The sequence below is a fragment of the Cariama cristata genome, unplaced genomic scaffold (assembly GCF_000690535.1).
Source record: "Cariama cristata isolate BGI_N322 unplaced genomic scaffold, ASM69053v1 scaffold10934, whole genome shotgun sequence".
Taxonomy (NCBI): domain Eukaryota; kingdom Metazoa; phylum Chordata; class Aves; order Cariamiformes; family Cariamidae; genus Cariama; species Cariama cristata.
Genome location: NW_009611317.1, coordinates 99,835 through 119,197, shown reverse-complemented (window position 1 = coordinate 119,197; position 19,363 = coordinate 99,835). Strand labels below are relative to the sequence as shown.

The window sequence follows — 19,363 nt, the reverse complement described above, 5'->3', positions numbered from 1 at the left end:
AATGCCGAGCATGTTAAAGTACGTACTGGATTGGGCTAAACTCTCCTATAGCATGTATATGGTAGAATAGCAGAATAGTCACTAATGTTTTCCGTATGGCTAAATCAATTATACTGAAATTCTGTGGGGTCTGGTTTGTTTTTTTTTTTGTTGTTGTTTGTTTTTGTTTGTTTGTTCTTTTGGGTTTTGGTGGTGTTTTTTGTTTTTTTTTTTTTTTTTTTTTTATTCACCACAGTACTTAAAAATTTTCCAAGAAGAGTGTTTGTGGAACAAAATTGACTTCTCAGTGGAAAACAGCAAAATTCCTTGGTTCTTTAAGCTTGACTCATGACACAATTGCTGGAATAAAAATTCAAGATGTTGCAGAAGCTCTGTTTGTATTAGCAAGTAGAGCTCTGTGTGCTCTATCCGTGCTATATGGCTCTCTACCGCATATAGCTGTAGATCAGCAGCAATCGTAGCAGCCTAAATGGGACCACTTGTTCAGTTCTATGTGCTATTAAAATGAGACTGGAGAGTAGACTACACAGTTATCAGATATTTCAAGAAAATGCTAAGAAAGCTTGGTAGCTATGGCTGTGACTTTCGAACTTAAAGAGGTACCTTAAATAGGGTACCTTTTTTCTTGGACTCCAACAATGAGCAAATTTGAATTCCGTCCTGTAAGAACTGTTTTGCCCATGGGACTGTCCTTCAAGAATTGTCATCTTCTTTCTGACAGGTAACTCCAGTTTTAATTTGTGAAAAAGGAGCTTCGAATAAAGTAAGCTGTGCTTTCACTCAATAATTACTTAACATGAGATTTCATATTAGCTCTGCGAAGACCATTTCATTAAATCTCTAGGGGAAGGAAGAGCAGTTGGCAGATGAGGACAGATTTAATGCATGTATATGTAGTAGGTGTCTCAAGCTCCAGTTATCAATGATGGAGCCCAGGGAGCTGTTATGCTGACCCTACCTATGGTATACACATTTGTTAGGTCAGCTGTCTAGTTTCTTGCTCATTAACTGTGTTGAATTGCTCTGCATTGGTAGTGATTGGGGAGCAGACACCTACGTGTAAATGTTTGGTTATTTAAACCTCAAGCAGGAGCCTTCAGTCTGTTGAGGGAATATCTTAGAAAATTGAAGATTTTCTTTGCTAGTAAGTAAGGAAAATACTGCTTTTCAAAATGTCTCATCATGCTACACAAACTTGGTTAGATCAGGTTTGTGCAGAATGGTGAGGGAAAAACCATTACAAGTAAGGCAAGATTGTGAGAAGGCTGAAATTTTGAGAAAAATATTTTTACCACTGGCCACCCCCCCACCGCCCCACTCCTGCAGAGTAATACAAGGAGAAACCAGAGAAACAGAATCCATTCAGTCCTATACATTAATTTTTCTGCTACGTAAACTATTTCTGCATCAGTTTTAAAATAGTCTGAGGACTAGGAGGGCTCTGTGGTAGCCTGCAGTCGGTCTGGTTGTGTGTCTGTGGGTCCGTGCCCCTGCTCTCACGGGGCAGTGTGATTTGATGTGGGAGGCCAAAGTTCTTCCGACAGTTAATAGCCCTGTAAATTATATTGGTACAATAAAAATAAATATGATGAGAGTTTCCTTCCAGTGTTGCTTTTAGCATCCTGGCATACTTCCTCAAGAATGCTGTATTAATGATTCGTATGAATATTTATGCTATCTTTTACCTCGTATACCTTTTAGGAGAGAGAACACAGAGAAGCTTAACTTTTATCAGGCCTGAAAGTAAATCTGAACTATTAGAGGGGAAAAATAGCTACAAACGTTCTTCTACAGGCTTATGAATAAGTCTGTCTTGACAAAGGCAAGTAAAGAAGCCTCTGGTGCTTCCACGGAGTCCGAAATCTTTGGTGAAATTTGACATTATAACTCAAGCTGAGGCAAGATTCTTTCCTACAAAAGTTTTACGTAGCAATTTCTGTTCTGCTTCGAGTGAAACTGGTGTGTTTTGGAGTCTTTGCTCTGAGGAAGGCCTGTCCCACCGCAAAGAGCGTGGTGCTGCGGAGGTGCTTGGTGCTAGGCATGGCTCACAGGCATCCACCTGCAAGAGAAACATTTCCCTTAGGATCAGAAAATCGGGATTTGAAGTTTAGCATCTCTCTGGTTCTCATTGGAATGCCTTGACCGCTGGGCCAGGGGCCATTTTGAGCTGTAAATTGTGTGCTGATTCCTGGTGGCTTCTTTGTGCATGTACGTGGGGTTTTGGTTTGGACTCTTTACTGTTCTTGCTCTGTCTTGCTTCAGAAATTCTGTGGTGATCTGAAGAATTCGTTCCTGATAAAACCTTGTGCATGTGGGGGTTGTGGTTTTGCTTTTTTGACCTGTTGCTGCTTGCCAGGACTATCCCTCTGGTTCTTTTGCTCAGAGTAACTGTCACTGCCATCATATAATTATGTGCTAATTGTATCAGATAAACATTACTGGGAACCTAGTAGTTTAACAAATTTTCTGTAGCCGTTTTGGCAGGTATACATATATATGAGTTAACTTGGTTTAATCTGGAGTGAAACTCTGCTGATCAATTCTGGAAATAAAAAAAATGGTTATTAAGGGTAAATGCCTATTGTCTGCTTAGGAAAGAGTATACTGTTTTGTTTGATCTAATTGTGCCAAAATCAGACTTCAATATGATATGTGGTGGGTTTGACAAGCAACTGTATTTAGTAATTAATTTCTGAAACACTAAATAAATAATAGCAGTTATGAAGTCCCCATTCAGCTCTCTGGAGCTCCGTCCATGTTTGAGTAGCTGAACGTGATGGTTCTCCTGGGTTAAACCCATGTTGGTTGTTGAATTCTTAGCAACTAGTGAAACAAAATACTATGAATGTCAAGTTAAAAAATGAGTGCCGTTGTGGTTAGCAACATACACATTCAGTATGTTTGCTTTGCGCTAATATTTAAAGTTTTGTGGCTTGTCTACTAACATCCAAATGCAAAGTTAAGAGCAGAAAAGGAGTGTAAAAACTCTTCATACATCCTTCAGAAATTGTATGGGAGCATACGTTACTGAAGTGTGATAATCCTACGGGAGTACTCTCACCTTGGGTATCGGAGAGCCTTGGTTTGAGCATGCTACAATTTGTACTGGCATAAGGGACTTAAGGGTAACATAAATGTGCAAAAGCATATTTGAAATGAATTTAAGAAACGGGGGGCCTTCATCTCACTTACAGGAAGGTCACTTTGCACAGTTTAGGATTACAGGGAGCCTTTAGTGTGAGACTAAATTGTTTCCTCTCACTCTGAAGCATCCCTGTTTTGCCTTCCTGGTGCACGTGGGCTGTAGCATGAATGGGAATTGGGCTTGGACTTGGCATGATAACCAAATGAGTGAAGAACCAGTGTAAAGTCCAGCACTTAAAAGCAGGTGTAATAGGTTGCTAGATAAAATGAGCTGGATGGTACTTCTGATGAGTGGCAGTTTGGACACTCCGCAGGTGTTTAGAAGTACAAAATATGTACTGTTTCCATTTGTCTCTGGGCTAATGGGTAGAATGAGAGCATCACTCAGGTAAGCTTGCAGTAAATATGCTAGAATGAAAATGGATGATTTCTGATTCTTTAGGCTGTAGAGGTCTGATTTTCTTGAGGTAGTATTTCTCTGAATTGCATTTACTAATTAATTATATGCAAGGTAAAAGGAGTTCTTGATCTTCTGGCCCATGTTAAAATCAGTAGCCTAAATATGGTGGTAATAGGTGTATGAATAGCTGTGCTTTAGAGTGCCTTTTTGTGTCTCCTTTTTTTAAGACCAAACTCCAAACCCTACCTCCTCTTTGGAAGAAGGATCTGATTTTAAGAAAAGTTGTCTGGAAAATTCTTTTCTTGGGGGGAAGAAATTGCAGAGCAGTCCTTTTGAAATTACTTCTTATTTTTCTGAATAAAGGTTTTGTTGCTAATATGTAACGCCATTGGGGAGAAAACCCACTGAATAATGCAATATGACTTTTGTAGGCATTTTCTAACTTTTTAATTGCCAAAACTGTTATCAGAGCATGAAATAATTAGCATGAATCGTAACAATTGGATTTGCTACTTTTTAGATGTGCAAACAAAATTTGCAATTCTGTGTAAGAATAAGATGGCAAAAAATAAAATTTTACTTCTCATCTCTTTTTTTTATTTATTTTTTTTATTTTCCTTTTTATAATAGGGCTTTATTTGTCCTCTTTGTATGAAGTCTCATGGATCAGCTGAGGAGCTGTTCAAGCACTATGAAGCAGTTCACAATTCTGGCATTGATTCAACTCATGGAGGGGAAGGTCATCTGTCACCGGAAAGGTGAAACTGCTCATTTGTGCATGTGCTTTTGTGTCAGCGTTGAGCTGCTTCTAATTACACTGAAGGCTGTATTAATTTGAACACTTAATTATGTAGTCAAGTATTTAAATGTTCATGCCCCATTTCCAACTACAATTAAAAAACAGCTTGAAACTTACATTGGCTGATATCGATCTGACAATAAATGTTTATATTGTTGATTTAAGTCACCTGTTTCTCATGCAGCTGACAATGCAGTGTTACAGGCTGGAATGATTTTTAGGAGTGTGGCAGAAAAAATACAGGTTCCTCCTAATTTCTGGCATAGAGCTGAAATTTCATCTTTTGAGGGTGGGGGTGGACAGCCCAGAAGATAGGGAAGAAACCTGATTTTGTCCCTGGGTAGTTAAAGTACTTACTAGGTAATTACAACATCACTATTTGCCTAAATAGATTCCCATATTACCTAGTTACTTGCAAATCCGACAAGTTTCTGTCTGTGTCACTAATTCTCCTTCTGTGTTCCAGAACCTCCATGCTGATCTTCAGAAATCTTCTCTAATTTATTTTATTTAACTGTTTGGTCAATACTGTATTGTTAAATGCATTCCTAGGAAACATACCGGGTTGTTTTATTTTTCAGAGCAGCAGTATGTAGCAGGAACTGATAATCTGAAGCTTTCTCTAGAAAAGTTTAACTGAGTAGTCTGCCTGTGTTAGTTTGAGAAGCTTTTTCTTAGGGGTAAAATTTATGTAGGTTTCCATTTGCTTCTTGCTGGTTCTTTCTCTGATCAGTGTTTATTTTGGACTTGTAAATGACAGTCCCCGCTGCTGTTTTGTCACGCTCCCCCAAACTCTCTTGGTTTCTACAAAGCGGTGTCAGAGTGAGCAGCTGCCTCTGGCCTCATTCAGCAGAGGTAAACACTGCATGACCCCGTGGGTGCTCACCTGCTAACGGAGCTGGCTTCTGCCGATGCTGGGAAGTAAAACATAAAATCATAGAATAGTTTGGGTTGGTAGGGACCTTAAAGCTCACCTCGTACCAACCCCCCTGCCATGGGCAGGGACACCTTCCACCAGACCAGGTTGCTCAAAGCCCCATCCAACCTGGCCATGAACACCTCCAGGGATGGGGCAGCCACCGTTTTTTTTTACTGCCTCACCACCCTCACCGGGAAGAATTTCTTCCCAATATCTCATCTAAATCTGCCCTCTTCCAGTTTAAAGCCATTGCCCCTTGTCCTATCACTCCCTGCCCTTGTAAAAAGTCCCTCCCCAGCTTTCTTGTCGGCCCCTTTAGGTACTGGAAGGCTGCTGTAAGGTCTGCCCGGAGCCTTCTCTTCTCCAGGCTGAACAACCCCAACTCTCTCAGCCTGTCCTCACAGCAGAGGTGCTCCAGCCCTCGGATCATCTCCGTGGCCTCCTCTGGCCTCGCTCCAACAGATCCATGTCCTTCTTGTGCTGAGGACCCCAGAGCTGAAGGCAGTACTGCAGGGGGGGGTCTCACCAGAGCGGAGCAGAGGGGCAGAATCCCCCCCCTCGACCTGCTGGTCACCCTGCTTGGGATGCAGCCCAGGACACGGTTGGCTTTCTGGGCTCCAAGCGCACATTGCTAGGTCATGGTGAGGTGGTGCAAATGTTTTGTCACTAGTAGAAATGTGACCCAAAATGGTAAATAATTACGTGGAAAGAAATACATATATTTATGTAACGAACTGAAGGAGAGGGTGATTCTTCGGTGAGAAAAGACTGTGGAAGGTAACATATTTCAGTTGTTATCCAAATGAAGATCTGTATCTCCCCAGTATTGTGCAGAGCTGGCAAGCCTGTAAAAGCCAGCATTAGCAGAGGTCTTCATGCACGGACAGGCCCTTCCTTGTGGATAGCTGCCTTCTCTCCCAGCTGCTGCAACAGAATAAATCAAAATTAGGGCTTTATATAGGAGAAAGTGGTAAGGTACTAGTGAGGTTATATTGGGTTTCCTATGTGTGTATTTATTCAAGAATGAGTATTTCTTCTCTGATTTCAGCCTTTTCGGAATGATATAACTTAGACCTGAAATGATACTCTTAGTAGAATAATAACATTCACATGGAGGAATTATTGGTCATAACTATATTGTTTATATAGTTTATGAAATATTTATTTTTATGCCTGCAAGTTTCCAATGTCAACCAGATGTTGGCTGATGAAATATTATTTTTTTTTTTTACCCCTGGCTCTTGACAGTTTAAGGACAAGTGGTTTTGTTTTCTCTCATATAATTGAAAAAGTGGACAAGGTCAGGGAGTTTGGATGGAGCGAAGGGAGTCTGGTGAGAGCTGTTGTGTAACACATGAGCTATTTCTTCTCTTAGTGTGACATTCTTTAACGTTTCTCAGTTGCATGCTTGCTTGAGAAAACTCTCATTCAACATAAACATGTTTTTCCAAGACTTGGAATACCATATTAAAGAAATATTGCAGCCTGCGGCAGGGAGCCACTCTGTTAGCCGTCTAGGAGTGAAGCTTACATGTAATTCATAGGACCAAGGTTGGGAGGTGAAATTCCTTATTTAGTCAATAGAGGAAGCTAGGTACTATGAATTACACTGCCTCCTCTTCCTCCCACCCTCTAATAAACCACCATGATTGAGTGCCAAGAGTAGATCCCGTCACTCTCCCCGGTGCGATTCAGCAAGGCCCTTGGCGTTCGGTACTCGAGTGGAGGCACTGGCGTTACTGAGGGGGAACGGAGAGGAGCGTAAGGAAAAGGTAGTAAGGGTTTGCCAGATGGTGAGGCTCAGATGTGCTGAGAGGAGGAAGGGATTGTAACAGCCCTAGCAGCAAGATGAGGATTTGGATGGCAGTAGGAAACAGTTACGGTGTCTACAGTGATCCCTTACGCTTCTTTTCCTCCTGTTCATTTTCCACTGGTCAGTTAAGCTGAATTTAGGTTTCATCTTAAAACTGTCGTGCAAAACTGTATTGGGTATATCAAGGCAACCACTGTAGAAGGGTCCTTACGAACTCTCTCTCTTCCCCTTCTCCTCCCCTCCTCCTTCCACTCTACTGCAAACTATTTTTATACAGCTCAAAACCTTTTATCTGCTATGAAGACCAGAGCATCTTAAATGCTTTAGTATTGCAGATCTGGTATATGTTCAGCCGAACTTCAATACAGTTAACCGTTTCACTTGCCTGAGATTTTGTTTATAATCTTAGGTGTGAATATTAGCTGATTTTCTTACTCATACCAGTGAGAAAGCTGCTCCCTCTTCTCCGCCTACAACTGATGTCTGGGTTTTTGGATTACAGCTACACCTGCCTCAGTAAAGTTGTATTTGCAAACCTCCAGTGAATGTCTAACACAGGCAGAATAATGTGTAAATAGCAGAAAATCTTCCTCTGAAAAAAATTAGCATCCCAATATCTCATGTTTGTTTTGCCGTTAAAATTGGCCCACCTTGGAGTTCTTACTTCAGTGGTTCAAGTGCATGCGTTTCACTTGCTTCTTGATGACCCTGACCTGCTGTTAATCTGCTAATGTAGATTGAATCTATTCCTGCCCAGTTTGGCTAAGGAATAGCTTGCTTGCCTTTTTTTTTTTTTTCTTTCTCCCCTCCTCCTAAGTATAAGATAATTTAAAAGAACATCTGTGGAGGAGGGGATAATGCAGCACAGCAGCAATAAAACTGTATGGATAAAAACTAAGAGAATTTATTGGCATTGGCACCCCCACACATATATTCTGTGTACTTCTCAACGTTACCACTGTACAAACAATAGGGAAGGGCGCTTTTCTATTATTTTAATGACCTGTGTATTCTAGATTTGGAGTGGCTGTATCTCAGTAATGCGACATTATCCTTGTATATATATAGTTGTGCAATTCTGTAAGGAGACCTGCGATTTAGAAGGGTGCTGTCTAAATCAATTAGTAACAGTTGTAGCCTTGGATCTTGTGTTCTTGCATGGCTGGAGGCTTGAGCACGAAATTTGAGAATTTAAAATCCCAAGGCTTTAAACATTCAGACCATTAAATGAGTGTGTCTCTGGGGCATACCGAATTGCTGTGTGGATCAAAAATTATGTAATGGCGTATTTCAAAAGGAGTAAGATAGCATGCTCGCTCTTAGCAGTGGTCCTTCATGTGATGTGGGAAGTAAAGAAGAATAAACCTGTCCTTTTTGTAAAAAGGCATGCAGAACCGTTAAATCTCCCAATGCACAGCTTTGCCATTCTGAACTCGTGGTTGAGCTGATGCACCGATTTAGATTTACATTCTGTTTTCATGAGACTTTTTGCCTATCTATTTCTTTACTTATCCAATTAGTATGTTTAGCATTTTTCAAGTGATGTGCAAAGTGAACCAATAGGTAACTATTAATCCGGTTTGTTCCAAGTTTCAAAAAATCTGAAAATAACTATTTATAATTATGTAAGTTATATTTATGTAGTACAGGGCTATCACTCTAGTTATTTAATACACGTTATAACCTGTATGTAAGTGACAAAATATAACCGCTGCGTATTCATTTTCTCCACTCTGTGGATATATTTATTCAGAGATGAAGTATCACTGCTCCGACAAGAAGTCCAAGACTTGCAAGCCTCGCTGAAGGTTGGAAATACATTTTACTTGCACTTGGTTCTTTGTTTCAAATTGCAAAGTCTTCCACTGTCTTAAGCAACCAAATTTACGGTTCTCTCTCCCCTATCTCCGTTTTCTGTTTGTTTGTTTGTTTGGTTTTTTTTTTCCCCCTAGGAGGAGCGGTGGTATTTAGCTGAAGAAAGAACTAGAGAAATTGCAGGGGCAGCGGCAGCAAGTAATTGCTTTAAAATACTTGAAGCAGGTTTATCAGCAGCATTGACATTGAAGATTAATACCTTTTTTGTAAGGCACGTGGCCTGATTTAGTTAGTTCTGTAATTTGAATATTGACATGTTCTTGAAAACAAAGCTAGTTCTCTCTTCACAGTGTAACTGTATATGTAAATCTGAAGGACAAAGTCAAAATAGATAATGATTCTTCCATCCTACTCACTACAAGTTCAGTTCAGAGTTTGCCTTCTGTTGGACTTCTTCAGAACTCAGTTTATTAAAGAAAATAAATCAAGTGTGGTGTTTCATCTGTTATGAGAAAGGGCAATGTTCTTGTAAGAACTTTTGGAGAACAGTAGCGTGATTTCACAGATGTCCAGATGGACCGAACAAGCAAGGCAAGGCAAATTGTGGTGTGCTGTGCCCTAAGGAAGCTTTTGCTTCTTTTATTACTCTGAGCTACTGACATACTGGAACGTTACAAACCTCAGATGTTGCTTTCTGACAGAATGCCTTCTCAGAATGTGTTTAATGATGTCTGTAACCTCTGTTTTTAAGGCAGATTTTAATATTGAGGAAGGGGAAAGGGAGGGAATTGTAACTGGAGTCTTGCAAGTCTGGAAGCCTGGTAATGTAGCGATACATGAAATGGAAAATCATCTTGGCCTTTTCCAGTCTTCCAGATATAACTGTTTGAAATCAGGTATTTTTATACTGCTGCGCAGTATTTGAGCACAAAAGTCTTTATTTCCCTGTCTTTTCTAAAAATGGGATAAACTTTGGAAATAGTATTTTTTATTCCTACTGTCTAATGGTGCATTTATTCTGTTTTCTTAAGGATTTTAAGTCTGATGGATTGACAACGGCTACATCTACAGGTGGCTAACACTTTATTATATTAACTTCAGCAGTCTTCTGGAATTTCTGAAATTTTTTTCAGTGTAGCTTTTAGGTTTATGAAAAAGCACTTTTGGTAAATCAAAAACCTAGAAAGCTGGAATGGTACAATTACTGGAAAAAAAAGTTCATTGTAAGTGCTTAAGGTAGATAGCTCTTGATAGCTGTACTCTGGGGAAATGTTCCAGAGGCTCGGGGTTTGTAATTTCTAGAAGCGAGACAGGAGTTCTCCTGACTCTGAAAGCAGTTCTCATGAGCAGTTTTGAACATGTTTCTAATCATTTCATATATTCAAGCATTCAGGACAAGTCTTTTGCTGAGAAAGACAGTGATTGATGGTATTTAAACTATAGCATTTGTCAGGGCTGGTTTTTATTTAGTGTTTTTCTGTACTCATTGCTAGCAAAAAACCAATGAATTTTTTGTTTGTTTTTTTGTTTTGTGTTGCAGCCCAGTAATTTTTGCTCTATGTTTTTCTCCATGAGGCACTCATGGAATAAAATTTTCCTTATGTGTGCATAAAGTATCTGACTGATTATGATTAAAGAGCTTTTAATCGCAGTTTGGGGCTCGGAATTCAGCAGCATGTTGCAGTGATCTGAAGGGCTATTTCTGACCAGTGAAAACCAATATGTACTTAATCCTGCCGAGTACTCAACTAGTGACAGGTTCCAGCATCGTGTTTGTAGAGATTTAACTTCAGTAAAGTTGTTCCCTTTGCTAAGCTAATTGGATGTTAAATGAATTTGGATTACTTATTTACCTACTGTGGCTTGTTATGGGCATGAGTAACTGTATTGTCCTAGCTCTTCCAGAAAATAATACTGTTCTTTTTATGGACATAGAATCATTAGAACGGCAACTAGAAGAGATCCAAGCAGAAAATTTTAACATTAAGCAAATGAAAGACTTATTTGAGCAAAAAGCAGCACAACTGGCCACTGAAATTGTGGGTAAGTATAGTAACATGACATCTGATTCTGTTCTCTACTTGTGCAACTTGTGCAAGTGCTTACTTATTCAACCTCCTTCTTACTAGATCTTAAGTCAAAGTATGACGAAGAAATCAGCCTTCGGGAAGGGGCAGAACAGAAAGTGGCAAACCTGACACAAGAACTGCAGAAGGAGAGAAGTACAGTGGAAGACTTAAAGACAGAGCTGGTATTCACATCACACTAATGTTTTCGTTATCTTCAGGTGAAAGGAGGGACGTACTTAAATGCTTGCAAATGCAGTTTTAAAGCAGTCAAACTCTGTTGAACTTGGAGATGTCTGCTTGTGGGCTGAAGTTTCTGATCTGTTTCACTCACCTACATTTTCCGTCTTTTTCCAGTGAGGAAATATATGTTGCTTTTGAGTTACATATTAAAATTTACCCTACGTTATATTATAGTCGGCTTGTTTGATGCTTTACCATTCAGCGGTTTTGCAGGGTATTACACATATGGCTGTGCTGTGCAGGCCTGCCCTTGGAGCATGCTGTTGCTGACTTCCTCAGCTCTCTTTAGATCCCCCTTTTTCCATGAGGTGTTGTGCTCTGACTGTCCCTGGTCAGCTGCGTTCGTAAGAAGTGCTCAGAGGGGTGTTTTGTGAGAAGGTGGCTGAAAGGGCTGGCAGCTGTCATCACTGTGCCTATGTTCATGTTGTCCCTCTTGCGCTTGGCTGATAATACCAGCGCACGTGTATTCCAGGATTGTGGCTCCTGGTGACTTTTGTATACAGCCATGGCTCCAGGGAGCAATCCCAGTGACTTGGCAGTCGTGCCGCTTCTAAAGCAGTAGTGAAGGGGACTACCTAGTTTCTGCCACTCAGCCACTGCTTAGACTCTGGAGGAAAGTAGAGCTCGTTTATCCCCTTTCTGCCCTGGAGTCGGCTGCGCTGAAGGGCTCATGAGTCCCTCTTGTCCCTTTTGGTCCTGCCCAGCCACTGGACCTGTCCATTCCTCTCGGTTTACTTGTTTCTTGTTTTCCTTTCTCCTTCTGCATTCTTACCCTTTTCTTGGACCTTTTCTCTTCTAGATGCCAGCACTCCTTTTCTCTGCTTTCTTTGGTGCCCACTGTTGCCTTCCCTCTCCTTTCCCTCCATAACATTTCATTTTGAGGGACATTATGGTGCTTCAGATGTAATTACCAACAGATTTTACCTATGGGTCTGATACGAAGCATGTCTGACAATACCTTCAAGAAATTTCCTTCAGCTGCCTTTTTTTTGGTCTGTTCTTGTGGTTTTCTGAAATAGTTCTTGAAGACAGAGGCAGTATCATTATAAAAGCCTGTGTAGCACTGGATTGTTAAGTGTCTCAGTCCTGAGATGGGCTTACAAGTATTACAGCAGCAAAGTATATACGATTACCCGTTCTGTGGGGTAGTGGAGTCAATACAGCCTACTTCTTAGAGAACTGTGACTTCAGATAAATTTCTTGCATGGATTCCCTGTCACTTCAGTGTTTTCTCCCAGGGAAGGTCTCCCTCCTGTACCTAGCCATCTACCTACATAAAAATTACAGGAATTTAATCTTTGAGACCTTTTCCTGTTTGTCACATTTGGTTGAAATCAATCAAGAAGCGCAAAGTTTAGCAGGCAAGAACTGACAACCAGCCATTAAATCCTGTTTCCTTTGGGAATGATAAGTACTTTTCTGTGGTGGTTTTTGGTTTTGTTTTTGTTTTTTTTTTGTTTTTTTTTTTGGTTTTTCTTATCCCCACCCCCCAGCTGTAATACCGTATATGCCACCTGGTCTATAAATTGATGATTTGGAAGATTTTTTAGAGATTACATTGGCACTGGAAGCATGTCTGCCAGCAGCACGTTGCTCAGTGCTACTCTCCTACTTTTCAGCTGCAAAGGCCTGGTGTGGAAGATGTGGCTGTCCTGAAAAAGGAGCTGGTCCAAGTTCAGACGCTGATGGACAAAATGACACTAGAATGTGAGAGAGAATCTGAAAAGCTGAAAGACGAATGCAAGCACTTGCAGGCAGAGCAGGCCAACTCAGAGGTAATAATCGTACCTAAAGAGGTGTGTGCTAGCTTTGCCATGGTTTTCATATGAAAATGGAAAATATTAATTCATCATAATAAAAAAGCTTCTTTCTTAACTGAATCTTCTAACTTATCTAATAGTCGTGTTTCTTCATTACAGTAAATTGCCTAATTCTGTCAATATTTACCCTCTAAAAGCCCCCATGCTTTTCGTTGCAAAACCTTTTGTTGGCATAAAAAGTTATTACAAGAGCCCAGTAGCAGAGGAAAAAACCTTCTGGTGGAGCTGTGCCCTTTCTGCTGGCAGAGGGAGATAGAGCAATACCAGTGTGATTCAAATACTTGTTTCTCTTATTGAGCTACATGTGGATAAAAACAGTTGTTACTGAAAATGATGGTTTCGTTAATGTTTGAGTTGGTGTGCCTGAAAATGGGTGCTAGAGTGTTAAAAGACATAAAAAGTAATGATTAATACAAGGTAGATAATAATGTCAATATTCTTATAGGACATGTATAATTCTTGAACTTACATAGGATTTAAAAATCTCAATGGATATTGTAAACTGTTTTGTTTTTTTTTTTCTAGTTTTTACTGTCAACTGGGAGGCCTTTTTATACCTATTATGTATTGTAGAAATATTTTGTGTGTAAGGTACAAATCTGTTCTGCACACATACTCCCCCCAAATCCACTGCATAATATCTTCTAAGTGTTGCCTGTTACCGACTAGAGCAGAAAGGGAGTGACTGCCAGGCCTCACCATCTCTTAGGTCAAGATGTCAGGATATCACCTGTAATCTGGTTCCAGGCAACACCACTGTATTTTTCCTCTCTGTTTTGCAGCAGTCTATAAAGTAAAATCTGTTGTTCTCAGGCTAAGTGGGGTTTTTTTGGTTGTTTTTTTTTTTACATTTTTTTTCTCCATATTTTCCTGGATTTGAACTTTTTAAATTCATCTCATTTAAAAGGGACCTCACTGTTTACTTGAGTTGCAGAATATGCTTGTTTCTTCAGAAGTACTTTGTGAAGGCTTGCACTGCTTTGGCTGAATTAGTGGAAGAAGTTTTAAATCGCTGATGTGAGATTTGAAAACATTTGTGCATTTTTCTTGTTCTTGCATATAGAATTGATGATAACTCCATGTTTAAGGAAACAAAGCTAACTGCCTCTCCTATAGCAAATATTCAGTTTTTTTGGTTTTGGTTCCTCTGCTTTTCCACCAGTGGAGACTTCTGCTTCCATACAAGATGGAGAAAAAGGGATGCAGCAGCTCTGACTTGGATCTTTAAGAGGGAACCTTACTCCTCAAACTGTCTCAGATACTCCTGGCTAAAGCCTGTTTGATGTTGTTTACCATGACAGTGAGGGAAATCTCTGACAGAGATAATGGCAAGAAATCCTGATAAAAATACAGTATCGCGAAAAAGGCTTTTGTCTAACATATAATTTACTCTATGAAGGAGTTGGTAAATCCATACCTGCAGAAGAATTCTCTTGCTGGGTGTTGTTGCACCTCACTGGTGGGTTGGTCGGTGTAGTTTTACTAGTGGATGACTTGACAGTGTAACAGTCTTCACTGAAGATTGTCAGCTGTGTTTGAGAGCTTTTAATTTTGCCCTCTCCCTTTTCTATTGCCCCCACCAATGCAGCAATGCCACCAAAACTTGGCAATGCAGAGCTGTGGTCCCCAGTGAAGTGGAGTCCTTGCAGAATTCCCCAGCTTACATGAGGGAATGCCTAGGGTTTCTGTGGGACTCCTAGTATCTGCTGTCCTGTTGAGATTTGTGGATGTGAAGGATTTCCGACATCTTTTTATTCTAGGGTTTCATGTGCCCTAGATTTCAGAACTGCAGTTTTAACTTTCTATTTCTTCATTTGCACTGCAGAGCTTGAGAGAAGTGCTGCCCGGCATTATTCTAAACTCCTTAGGGCTTTCCCTCCCGCCTCCGGCCACAGCAGATATGTTCAGCTCCAGGAATTGTAGAAGGGTACAATATTGTACTAAACGTGAATCTACTATTGTTTTCAAGTTAAAATTATGTATGCCAAGAGCTTCATCAGACATGAAAAAAGGAATATCACAGTTGGAGTCATGAATATAGTGTGGTTATGTGGCCATGTAAGTAGCTGCATAATTGTAATTTAGTTTTAACTGTGAGATTCCACAACTATGCTGCAGAATTTAAATTTCATTTCAAAATACTGTCTCTGTAGTCTTTTGTGTTTTTTGGATATCTATTTTTCCTGGAAGATAAAATGATATAGTGACATGGGCATAACAAAAATCTTTTATCTTAAAACATTCTCACAGAAGCGTGAACTGCTTCTGTTCCCCCAAATGAGGTATATTCAAGTTTTGACATAGCTAACCATTTTAAAATGTAGCTTTAAAGTGCAGCCTTTCACAGGAAAAAAGACAAGTGAAGAAGATTTTTGTCAGTCCTCTGGACATAACGGCAGGTCGGGGAGAAGGTTGTATGATGCCCCAAGCTGTTACGATGTGTTCATATAAGAAGTCTTAGATGTACAGAAGGATTATAAACTACCTCGAAGCAATTATAATAATATCAGATGTCTGTGTAGTATCATCAGGATGTAGGCTGAACCAGAGAAGACTGAGTTGCTGCGTGGCAGAACATGGTAAGCAGCGGCAGTCTGGTTCTTCTCAGAAGTGTTACTGTCTTCACCGCTTAATTCCAACATATGGCAACAATAGCCCAAGATGTGTTCAAAATAAAAGCTTTTCTGCCAATTTAAAGTGACAGATCAGACTTCTAAAAAAATCAAAAGTGACTTAAAGTCATAGTAGTGAAAACTTTTATGCTTTTCTTAATAAAACACAATTGTGAAAAGTGTTAGCCGTAAGAAAACAAGAAATGGAAGTCCTTCACTGACAGAATGGGTATAAAAGTTCTGGCCATAAAAGTTTGGCCGTGTTTCATCTCAGGTTTGCTCTTTAAGACCACCTCAAGGGCTGAAAGTGTAAAGTGGTTCTTCGGCCATCGTTGGCTATTTTGCCAAGCTCACTGAGGATACAGATATTAATATTGGTTTCTGAAGTGAGATGTCTTTAAAATAAGTTAAATTTATGGTGTGAGTGAAGAGAATAACAAAGATCATCTTAACCCTATATCAGCATCTTCAAATGCTGCAGGAGAGGGATATGAAGAATAGTATAGATCTACAATTGTCACCTAAATGTATTCATTGCTGGTTTTTTTGTGTTGTTTGTTTGCTTGTTTTTGTTGGGTGTTTATGCCTTATTTCAGAGTTGCACCTCAAACTCTGGTGCCAAATCTCCCAGATGAATGTTCTTTCTGAGCTACTCCTTCTGTGTTTAGTTTTTCACTATAGCGACTCCTGCATAGTAAACACATTATGGAAACAGCTGCACTGCTGTGGAGCTAAGCATTTCTGTGAATCTCTGCAGATTTGGGATTTGTTTCAGTGTCTGATAAATCTTCATAGAATACAGAGCCTGGGCTTGATTGTTAACTTTGAGTGCCCACAGAATTAAACAAGATTAGTAGATTAAATTATGGGTAAATTTAATAAAGACAGGACTGTTTTGCTTGCTTTTTTTTTTTTCCCCCACTAAGCAAAGGCATTAAAACCACCGGAATATTTGAAAACAAATTTGAGGAAGTGTGTCTACTAACAGCTTTTGTGACTGCTTATTTCCATCTTTCATCCATCCATTTTATTTTTTCTGCTTTCTAATGGAGACACTTAAATTTGAGGTAAATTTTTTTGAAAGCTTTTTATTCTTATAGTAGGTTTCTGTTGTGTAAAGATAATTTCAAGAGGTTGTTGAACAGATTTGCTTATTTTCCTGTTTACTTATTGATTCATAAATCATACAGACACATCAGCCGGACAATATCAGGAATGAATATTCATCCATGATGTATTTCCATGTTAACAATGAAATGTGGGGTGAGCTTATTGAACTGTGAATGAGAGAAATGTGTCTTTCTGCATACAAATTCTAGTTTGAAAGGCTGTAGTGCTGTCCTTAGCAAACCTCTGCATGTTTTCTGCATTATATGCTCTCAGGAGTGAAATATCCACACTCCGTTTCTGAGAATGTCCTGGAATGTTTATATGCCAAAGATAGATCCCAGGATGTGTTTTGGCTAACAGCTCTGTAATGAAACAGCCTTGTAAAGCAGAACATTACAGAAAGTCAGAATTAATAACTACATGTAGTCATTTAATATGTTCATATGTTCTCTTTGGCCTTCCTTTTTCTATAGGAAGGTTGTAAGTGGTACGTTTATTGTCCACTACTTCTGTTCTGCTTTAGTTCTTTCTTGAATTCAGAGTTTATACATTTGTGCTGAAATCTGTGGTTATGAGAACAATAGGAAAGAAAACTTCTTTGAAAAGGTCACTGTTATATAGAGTATTCAAAGGGAGTGCATTCATACACAGCATGCTTTAGGGCAGCCATTGTTACCAGTCTAAAGTGCTTTTCTGTTTGCTTCCATTACTGTATTCAAATACCATGCGGTCACCGATATATTCTGTTCTGTGCCACCCCTGTTTAATGGGGTAGTATTGTTCCCCTGATGATGCTGACCTGCAGGGTCGATGTGTCCGAAAGGCCCACACTAAGTTTGCATCAGATGCCAGATTTGCTTCTAGTGCCTTTTCCAGTACATTTTCCTTACCAGGGAGGCAAAAGATTTTTGGTCGTGTAACTGCAGTGATTTGGGAGGGTTTCATCTTGAGCTAGAACTGTGATAACAATTAATGGATAATCTCTTGTGATTTTCATCGGTTGTGGGCTCAACCTGGCTTTTTCTATTGGACTGGGGCCAATTTTTGTCTTCTGAAATAGGACATGAATGAATCTCAGCTGGCAAATTATGCTCAGCGGTACTTCTGTAGCTGATGGTGCTCTGAGAAGAGTTTGCAGGTGATTTTTTTCTTAATCTGTTTGTTTGTATACAAGATGCTTTTTATTTTGCTACCAGAAGTCTTGCTTTTGTTGGGTTATGCATGTGCAAAGCTTTGTTTTGAATGCAGATTTTTCTGTTTGTCTGTTCAGGCTACCATTAACCAGTTAAGAGCTGAACTTGCCAAAGGACCTCAGGAGGTAGCTGTGTATGTTCAGGAACTGCAAAAACTTCAAAGTTCAGTCAAAGAGCTAGAACAGAAAAACCAGGTGAGAAATGCTGTTATTTCCTATGCTTGTCACCTCTCGTTAAAATGGAAACAGATCACACTTTGCCTCGGGAAGCACTGAAGACTGTAACAAAATGCTTCTTGGTGTTGCAGAAGTTTAGAATTCCTTTGCCATTTTGCTTAACATGAGGGATATCGTAATGTACAAGCAAACACTGTATTTTAACGATCATCAGTATGTTACAACTGAAATCCTCGGGATTGTTATGATTGCAGATTTCTAATTGCTGCAGTTTATGCTTACGTATCATTAAGCAGTACTGCCGTCTCACACATTGAAAGGAAAAAGCAGTACCCTTTGAAATATTACAATGTTTGCGTAAAAATCATAATTCAGAAAACATTTTGAGCTCTCTTCATTCATTTTTCAGTTTCTTAGCTTTTAGATTATACTCCTGTCATATTTTCTGGCCGTTTATCCGAGTCATGAATGGTAGAAAATGGAAATAAACTCTAGAAGCTTCTCAGCTTAGAAGTATTCCTTGAGAACTTTTATCAAAGCCCTTTGAACTTGCTGCATTTTGTATTTGCATTAAGAAAGCATGTGTTGTGGGTTAATAAATGGAGGTAAGGGAGGAAAGGAGACAAGGAGGAAGATGCATGCTGCTTTTTTGTTGCATGAATATATAACACTGCATATGAACTGTTCACATTACATATGTATATTTACTGGAAACCTTATCAATCTTGGAAAATAGGAAAGGACAGAGACCAAACAGTGTGTCTTTAATGTAATCTAATATTAAAGCAGCATTTGCAAAGAATATAAGAAGGTGCAATTAAAATTCGGTAAATTAAACTTGCCTTTAGTAGGATGACTCTTGGTTTGGCTCATTAAATCAGGTGCAGAACTGAGATGCTGAGAATTGTCAAGCTGTACTTTTCCACGGACCAGCAACACGGAATCAAGCTTTTAGCAGAATTATTGCTATACAGTATAGAGCCCTTGCCTGAATATATTGCTATTCCATTAACAATGTGGAGGGAAACAGATTGATGCACAAGATAATCACACTTTAAGAGAGAGTCCTCTGCTATGTCAGGTTAATGCCTAACACTGCTTGAGGAATAGGAAGAAGAGAAGTGGCAGCGAACTACTTTTCCTCTTTCAGTTTCAGTGACTTAAAGCAGTTTACAGCCACCTCTTTATGCAGCTTTTTGGAAGGCGGTATCCATAAGAATGGTGTGCTAGCCAAGGAATCTTGGCCCTGGAGG

The 19,363-nt window shown here is 39.6% G+C and overlaps 1 protein-coding gene across 1 annotated transcript in view; it reads left to right on the top strand.

The window, feature by feature from the left end:
* EEA1 (early endosome antigen 1) overlaps positions 1–19,363 on the top strand; it is a gene marked incomplete at its 5' end in the record, with an annotated part of 61,969 nt that overhangs the window by 8,594 nt on the left and 34,012 nt on the right. Inside the window, 9 exon segments of the mRNA XM_009698207.1 lie at positions 4,175–4,302; positions 8,829–8,883; positions 9,028–9,044; positions 9,046–9,088; positions 9,922–9,961; positions 10,826–10,933; positions 11,020–11,141; positions 12,819–12,974; positions 18,012–18,128. Of these exon segments, the coding sequence (XP_009696509.1) occupies positions 4,175–4,302; positions 8,829–8,883; positions 9,028–9,044; positions 9,046–9,088; positions 9,922–9,961; positions 10,826–10,933; positions 11,020–11,141; positions 12,819–12,974; positions 18,012–18,128 (786 nt within the window).